The 8,819-nt window shown below is 46.3% G+C and overlaps 1 protein-coding gene across 1 annotated transcript in view; it reads right to left on the reverse strand.

Annotated features, from left to right (window-relative positions):
- LOC121568307 (arylacetamide deacetylase-like) overlaps positions 1-4,741 on the reverse strand; it is a 12,337-nt gene extending 7,596 nt beyond the window's left edge. Inside the window, exon 1 of the mRNA XM_041878860.2 lies at positions 4,200-4,741. Coding sequence (XP_041734794.2) covers positions 4,200-4,340 — 141 coding nt within the window. The 5' untranslated portion in view covers positions 4,341-4,741. The remainder of the gene's footprint in view (positions 1-4,199) is intronic.
- Between the last annotated feature and the right edge of the window lie 4,078 nt (positions 4,742-8,819).

An 8,819-nucleotide genomic window follows, 5' to 3' on the forward strand; every position in this document is an offset into this window, starting at 1 on the left:
GGATAGATGGAAAGAAAGACATTTGGATTGATATAAATAAATACAATTAGTCTTAGTTTCAAATATGAGGGAATGAGATGTTCATTAACTTAACCATGCAATCTAACAAGAGAGGAACCAGCAGGGGAGTAAAGAACTTTCCCCTGAGTCATATGAGCTTCAGAGGGGATCAGCAGTAGAGGCCCCAGCTGTCCACCAGAGGAGATCTACAGTAGAGGGCCCCAGCTGTCCACTAGAGGGGATCTAGAGTAGAGGCCCCAGCTGTCCACTAGAGGAGATCTAGAGTAGAGGGCCCCAGCTGTCCACCAGAGGGGATCTACAGTAGAGGGCCCCAGCTGTCCACCAGAGGGGATCAGCAGTAGAGGCCCCAGCTGTCCACCAGAGGAGATCTACAGTAGAGGGCCCCAGCTGTCCACCAGAGGGGATCTAGAGTAGAGGGACCCAGCTGTCCACCAGAAGGGATCTACAGTAGAGGGCCCCAGCTGTCCACCAGAGGAGATCTAGAGTAAAGGGCCCCAGCTGTCCACCAGAGGAGATCTACAGTAGAGGGCCCCAGCTGTCCACCAGAAGGGATCAACAGTAGAGGGCCCCAGCTGTCCACCAGAAGGGATATACAGTAGAGGGCCCCAGCTGTCCACCAGAAGGGATCTAGAGTAGAGGGACCCAGCTGTCCACCAGAAGGGATCTACAGTAAAGGGCCCCAGCTGTCCACCAGAGGAGATCTAGAGTAGAGGGCCACAGCTGTCCACCAGAAGGGATCTAGAGTAGAGGGACCCAGCTGTCCACCAGAAGGGATCTACAGTAGAGGGCCCCAGCTGTCCACCAGAGGAGATCTAGAGTAGAGGGCCCCAGCTGTCCACCAGAAGGGATCTAGAGTAGAGGGCCCCAGCTGTCCAGCTGTCCACCAGAGGAGATCTAGAGTAGAGGGCCCCAGCTGTCCACCAGAAGGGATCTAGAGTAGAGGGCCCCATCTGTCCACCAGAAGGGATCTACAGTAGAGGGCCCCAGCTGTCCACCAGAGGGAATCTAAAGTAGAGTGCCCCAGCTGTCCAGCTGTCAACCAGAGGAGATCTACAGTAGAGGGCCCCAGCTGTCCACCAGAAGGGATCTAGAGTAGAGGGCCCAGCTGACCACCAGAGGGGATCTAGAGTAGAGGGCCCAGCTGTCCACCAGAGGGGATCTAGTTTAGAGGGACCCAGCCGTCCACCAGAAGGGATCTAGAGTAGAGGGACCCAGCTGTCCACCAGAGGGGATCTAGAGTAGAGGGCCCCAGCTGTCCATCAGAGGGGATCTACAGTAGAGGGCCCCAGCTGTCCACCAGAGGGGATCTAGTTTAGAGGGACCCAGCCGTCCACCAGAAGGGATCTAGAGTAGAGGGCCCCAGCTGTCCACCAGAAGGGATCTAGAGTAGAGGGCCCCAGCTGTCCACCAGAGGGGATCTAGAGTAGAGGGCCCCAGCTGTCCATCAGAAGGGATCTAGTGTAGAGGGACACAGCAGTCCACCAGAGGAAATCTAGAGTAGATGGCCCCAGCTGTCCACCAGAGGGGATCTAGTTTAGAGGGACCCAGCTGTCCACCAGAGGGGATCTAGAGTAGAGGGTCCAGCTGTCCACCAGAGGGGATCTACAGTAGAGGGCCCCAGCTGTCCACCAGAAGGGATCTAGAGTAGAGGGCCCAGCTGTCCACCAGAGGGGATCTAGAGTAGAGGGACCCAGCTGTCCACCAGAAGGGATCTAGAGTAGAGGGCCCCAGCTGTCCACCAGAGGGAATCTAGAGTAGAGGGACCCAGCTGTCCATCAGAAGGGATCTAGTGTAGAGGGACCCAGATGTCCGCCAGAGGAAATCTAGAGTAGAGGGCCCCAGCTGTCCACCAGAGGGGATCTAGTTTAGAGGGACCCAGCTGTCCACCAGAGGGGATCTAGAGTAGAGGGCCCAGCTGTCCACCAGAGGGGATCTACAGTAGAGGGCCCCAGCTGTCCACCAGAAGGGATCTAGAGTAGAGGGCCCCAGCTGTCCACCAGAGGGGATCTACAGTAGAGGGCCCCAGCTGTCCTCCAGAAAAGATCTAGAGTAGAGGGCCCCAGCTGTCCACCAGAGGGGATCTAGAGTAGAGGGCCCAGCTGTCCACCAGAGGGGATCTAGAGTTGAGGGCCCCAGATGTCCATCAGAAGGGATCTAGTGTAGAGGGACCCAGCTGTCCGCCAGAGGAAATCTAGAGTAGAGGGCCCCAGCTGTCCACCAGAGGGGATCTAGTTTAGAGGGACCCAGCTGTCCACCAGAGGGGATCTAGAGTAGAGGGCCCAGCTGTCCACCAGAGGGGATCTAGAGTAGAGGGCCCCAGCTGTCCACCAGAGGGGATCTAGTTTAGAGGGACCCAGCTGTCCACCAGAGGGGATCTAGAGTAGAGGGCCCAGCTGTCCACCAGAGGGGATCTAGAGTAGAGGGCCCAGCTGTCCACCAGAGGGGATCTAGAGTTGAGGGCCCCAGATGTCCATCAGAAGGGATCTAGTGTAGAGGGACCCAGCTGTCCGCCAGAGGAAATCTAGAGTAGAGGGCCCCAGCTGTCCACCAGATGGGATCTAGTTTAGAGGGACCCAGCTGTCCACCAGAGGGGATCTAGAGTAGAGGGCCCAGCTGTCCACCAGAGGGGATCTAGAGTAGAGGGCCCCAGCTGTCCACCATGGGGGATCTAGTTTAGAGGGACCCAGCTGTCCACCAGAGGGGATCTAGTTTAGAGGGACCCAGCTGTCCACCAGAGGGGATCTAGAGTAGAGGGCCCCAGCTGTCCATCAGAGGGGATCTACAGTAGAGGGCCCCAGCTGTCCACCAGAAGGGATCTAGAGTAGAGGGCCCAGCCGTCCACCAGAAGGGATCTAGAGTAGAGGGACCCAGCTGTCCACCAGAGGGGATCTAGAGTAGAGGGCCCCAGCTGTCCATCAGAGGGGATCTACAGTAGAGGGCCCCAGCTGTCCACCAGAGGGGATCTAGTTTAGAGGGACCCAGCCGTCCCCCAGAAGGGATCTAGAGTAGAGGGCCCCAGCTGTCCACCAGAGGCCCCAGCCGTCCACCAGAGGCCCAGTCCTCACATGCTAATTATTCTGCTGTGAGCTTGTATAGGATGAGAAAGCGTCTGTCTGTGCCAACCGGTTGCATCAGTAAACCTGGGTAGATGATTTGAAATGACGTTTGCCTTTTCTGTGGTCTTACACTAAATTTCTAAAAAATCCATTCAGTCAAGGTTTCCTGTTGTTTTTTAAAGGCGTGCCATGCACCGGCCAAACATGTCAGTAAAGGCTCATTCCTTGCCGTTGGACAGAGACAGGCATGACCGTTGATAATTTAATTTTAAAAATGTAATACAAATCGCTGGTTCACCCCCCCCATAATCAAAATGTATTTGTTTCACTTCTTTCACTCAACCGGGACAAGGTGAAATATTGTCTGCTTAACGACTGATTATATACTGTATATTAATTTGGAGAGAATATTTCAGTTGATTCTTCTGGACAACATTTTTATCTGGACCTAGATCCAATGGGGATATTGAGAATTTTCTTCTCCAAATAATAATAATGAATAAATCTAGTTAGGGGGGGAACTCAGTCTGCATTAACAATTTTTTTCTCTGTATAATATAATATTTAATAATTAGATATAAGAAATACTTTGAACAATGTTGAATTATATCATATCTAAATCGATAAATCATGCTGGGATATAAACAGTCGTCTAATCTGGTGTTCTTCCGTTCATAAATACAGCATCGATTTTCTTAATAGGGTCTATAATTAGAACAGGTGAGCAGGACTACAATACCTGGATTACAGTCTGACATAATCTGCTCTGTCATTCGGCATGTCTGCATGTACACAACAACCTCAGCGGAATCCATTTACTATGCTACTTGGCTATGTACCTAGGCTATTTACCCTGCCAAAGGACTGGCCAATAACCATTTCATTCCAGTCAAACCTCATAAAAACGTAAATGTATATATATATATATATATATATATATCTGTGTTTTACGCATGACTCCTACGCATATCAGAGAAGCGTAACTTTGAGTATGATTCCTCTTTGATAGTAAATTCACAACAATATTAAATACATCAACAAGAATAAATCAGCCTCAAATATTTTCCGAATCAAAAACTAATATAATGTGTCATTGTTAATCAATTCTCGCATTATTTTTACCAGGTGGCTGAGACTTCTGAAGAAGCAGTCGGTCAACATGAGTTTCCATCTCTCCTCTATCGCGTCCGGAATGGGCTGGTAAACATAGTAAGCGGTGAACGCTCCCAAAGACAGGAGTAAAAATATGCCTTTCAACCGCATTTTAGCTAAATCCCCAGCTATTGATGGAAGGATGCAGAAAAAAAAACCGGTGTCAGTTTTGCTTATTAACAAGCACTTAAATCCGAGCAAAGCGTAATATCGTATTAATTATGGAACTGAGCCAGCCAGATATGAAAGCACTTAAGAGTTATCCGATCATTGTAAGCGAGCATGATCGTAGCTTTCCACCGTTACTATCACTGCCTGCACACAGCAGGCGGTTGTGTCGTATGATCCCCTGTCCTTCAAACCCATCGAACAGGGTAAAATCCGTTAATGCGCGCTGGTGGGTTGAAGTGCGCGGGTGGGTTGAAACAGTCGAACTGAAGAGTGAGCCCCCCCCGCTGCTCACGAGGCAAGACTTCCCTGGCCCGTTCTCTGGCACTTGACTCTCTCTCTCTCTCTCTCTCTCTCTCTCTCTCTCTCTCTCTCTCTCTCTCTCTCTCCTCTCTGGCACTTCTCACTCTCTCTCTCTCTCTCTCTCTCTCTCTCTCTCTCTCTCTCTCTCTCTGTCTCTCTCTCTCTCTCTCTCTCTCTCTCTCTCTCTCTCTCTCTCTCTCTCTCTCTCTCTCTCTCTCTCTCTCTCTCTCTCTCTGTCTCTCTCTCTCTCTCTGTGTCTCTCTCTTTCTCTCTTTCTCTCTGTCTCTCTCTCTGTCGGGCGCGCGGCGCAGTGCACTCCACTCTCGCCCCCCCGTGAGGAACGTGAGCCAGAAAACTTGCTGTAACGGCACCTGCGGCTCGTGCGCAACTTTCACCACTGCGTCGCCCTATATATTTCTTTACAGGTTGCAAGACAGTATCCTGTAGCTTTTCTATTCTATCGGCGTGGGATACAAAGTGTCAAGGATTCAGTCTTGAAGATAATAATTTCGCAATTATACACATTATTCAACCCAAAGCGCAACGATCAGCACACTCCACTCGGGCGAGATAGGAGCAGCCAATTATTTATGTATACACTAGACGACTTAGAGGGGGCGCTGTTTTGAAGCAACCGTTTTGAAGATGTGTTATATATATATATATATATATATATATATATATATATATATATATATATATATACACACACATCTTCCTTAAAGGTCCAGAAAGAGAGTTCCAAACCTCTCTGCCAATAACAGCTGGATTTCCCCTTTCCAGTCAGACCACTCCCAGACAGTCCTAACAACATTTTTACTTGAAGAATTGCTCTTTGCCTAGAAGCTATTGTTGTTTATTTTTTACCATTTTTATTGAAAACAATCAGATTAAGGGACCTAATTGTTTGGTATCACATTAAGGTACCCAGTAATAATTTGATATTGAGAAAATAATGGCTGCATTGGATATTTATATATATATATTCGGAAAGTATTCAGACCCCTTGACTTTTTCCACATTTTGTTAAGTTACAACCTTATTCTAAAATGGATTAAATTGTTTTTTCCCCTCATCAATCTTTACACAACACCCCATAATGAAAAAGCAAAAACAGGATTTTATTTATTTTTGCAAATTTATAAAAAGTATTCAGACCCTTTACTCAATACTTGGAATAAATGGAACGGAGTCAAACGTGTGGTTTCCGTACGTTTGATGTGTTTGATACCGTTCCATCAATTCCATTCCAGCCATTACAATGAGCCCGTCCTTCTATAGCTCCTCCCACAAGCCTCCACTGATGTAATATCCTAGGCATGTTAGTGCATCATATTCAGATGTGTGATTTACAACAGTCATAATGACACCCTAATTAAAATAAAAATTGAACAGGTAAAGAGGTAGGTATGATTAATTTGATCAAGCTATGTAGCCTATTGATTATTTCTTCATAAATAAATACAACTAAAATGTTTTGCTGTTTCTCTGTAATACTAGCCACCTAGCAATTTTATGAAGTTGGCTTCAGCTATCCAGCTAGATACCAACTGGGCACAGACGTCAGTTCAACATCTAGTTTTGATTTACATTTGGTTAAGTTGTCAACTGACGTGAATTCAACGTAAAAAATAATAAAATATATCACCATGTCATTGGATTTAGGTAAAACGTTTGGTGAAATAAATACAACATTCTCTTATGTTGATAATTTAGGTCTGGGGCTCCATGCAAGATCTCACCTCGTGGGGCATCAATGATCATGAGGAAGGTGAGGGATCAGCCCAGAACTACACGGCAGGACCTGGTCAATGACCTGAAGAGAGCTGGGACCACAGTCTCAGAGAAAACCATTAGAAACACATTACGCTGTCATGGATTAAAATCCTGCACCACACACAAGGTCCCCCTGCTCAAGCCAGCGCATGTCCCATCTGAAGTTTTCCAATGACCATCTGGATGATCCAGAGGAGGAATGGGAGAAGGTCATGTGGTCTGATGAGACAAAAATATAGCTTTTTGGTCAAAACTCCACTCGCCGTGTTTGGAGGAAGAAGAAGGATGAGTACAACCCCAAGAACACCATCCCAACTGTGAAGCATGGAGGTGGAAACATCATTCTTTGGGGATGCTTTTCTGCAAAGGGGACAAGACGACTGCACCATATTGAGGGGAGGATGGATGGGGCCATGTATCGCGAGATCTTGTTTGTTGAGATCTTGGCCAACAACCTCCTTCCCTCAGTAAGAGCATTGAAGATGGGTCGTGGCTGGGTCTTCCAGCATGACAACGACCCGAAACACACAGCCAGGGCAACTAAGGAGTGGCTCTGTAAGAATAATCTCAAGGTCCTGGAGTGGCCTAGCCAGTCTCCAGACCTGAACCCAATAGAAAATCTTTGGAGGGAGCTGAAAGTCCGTATTGCCCAGCGACAGCCCCGAAACCCCTGAAGGATCTGGAGAAGGTCTGTATGGAGGAGTGGGCCAAAATCCCTGCTGCAGTGTGTGCAAACCTGGTCAAGACCTACAGGAAATGTATGATCTCTGTAATTGCAAACAAAGGTTTCTGTACCAAATATTAAGTTCTGCTTTTCTGATGTATCAAATACTTATGTAATGCAATAAAATGCAAATTAATTACTTAAAAATCATACAATGTGACTTTCTGGATTTTTGTTTTAGATTCCGTCTCTCACAGTTGAAGTGTACCTATGATAAAAAATTACAGACCTCTACATGCTTTGTAAGTAGGAAAACCTGCAACATCGGCAGTGTATCAAATACTTGTTCTCCCCACTGTATATGCAGAAAAATATACATATTTTTAACATAAAAAAGGCATAATGATTATGGCTGTAGATTGCAGGAAAAGGCTGTGTTCAGGTGTTTGAAAAATACAAAATTCACCAACTTCACCAGCCCCCTCCATCCTCACATACTTCATGCACTGTTAAAATGATGTGTTTTGTAACACCAAAACTAGTGGCAACTGAGTTGTCACCAATGCAAAGGAGACAAACAGCCACTGAACACGTCGATTGTACATGTTTTCTGTTTCTCATTAGAAAAATGAGTTTTCAGTTTTGGATGTGTGTTTCCTGACCAATTCCGCATTTGGTTAATGATGTTTGACCCTCATGTAGCATAGTTCACTTCCTCAAAATCCCCAGAATTAATCAAAGAAAACTCAAGAAATCTGTAATTAATTGTGACGTTCATGCCGAGGATGTTTTAGTTGAACAATTTTACATCTAACTAGGGTGTTTTGTGCAGTATTTCTCGAGTGAAGAAATTTGCGATGTGTTGTCTTAAAACTTCTAAAACTCTAAGGGGGGCGGGTTCTACTAAGCTATTTGACTCAGAATTTTAGGACCTCTTTAGGTGTCCCAAAAAATAAAAAATAAACGTTTAGGATAAAATATTGAATTTGGCCTTTACCACAATAGCCCATAGAAATGCATTGAATAACACTTTCATAAATGTTAAAAAACAGAGAGCCCAAAAATAAATCATAATGAAGTGTCTGTCGTATATCTAGGAGATATAACAAAGCTCAGGAAATATTTTTTTGTTTTTTGGCCACATTTATTTAACCCCTTTTTTTGGGGGGGAGGGGGGGGCACGAAACTACCTCCATACCTCCAATAATTGTTTTAACCAGGGTTACCTTCAGAATAACTGTTTCTGACTCATATCGATTCCACATTGGTCGTTTTCAAGGGGAATGTCACGCCCTGACTCATGGGACTCTTGTATGTTGAGTCAGGGTGTGGATATTCTATGTTAGTATTTCTATGTTGCATTCTATGTTGTGTGTTTCTATGTTTTGGCCGGGTGTGATTCCCAATCAGAGGCAGCTGTCGCTCGTTGTCTCTGATTGGGGATCATACTTAGGCAGCCTGTTGGCAATCACTAGTTGTGGGATCTTGTTCTGTGTGTAGGCTTGTTTAGTGTTCAGTCTTAGGACTTCACGTTTCGTTTGTTTTGTTGTTTTGTTCGTGTGTTTATTCAGTTTAATAAACATGTACGCATTTCACGCTGCGCCTTGGTCTGACCCGTCCTTAAACGAACGTGACAGGGACGTGTTGCTTTGTAAAGACAGTCGCTCTTTAACTTAGCT

This window comes from Coregonus clupeaformis, chromosome 6, assembly GCF_020615455.1.
Source record: "Coregonus clupeaformis isolate EN_2021a chromosome 6, ASM2061545v1, whole genome shotgun sequence".
Classification (NCBI taxonomy): domain Eukaryota; kingdom Metazoa; phylum Chordata; class Actinopteri; order Salmoniformes; family Salmonidae; genus Coregonus; species Coregonus clupeaformis.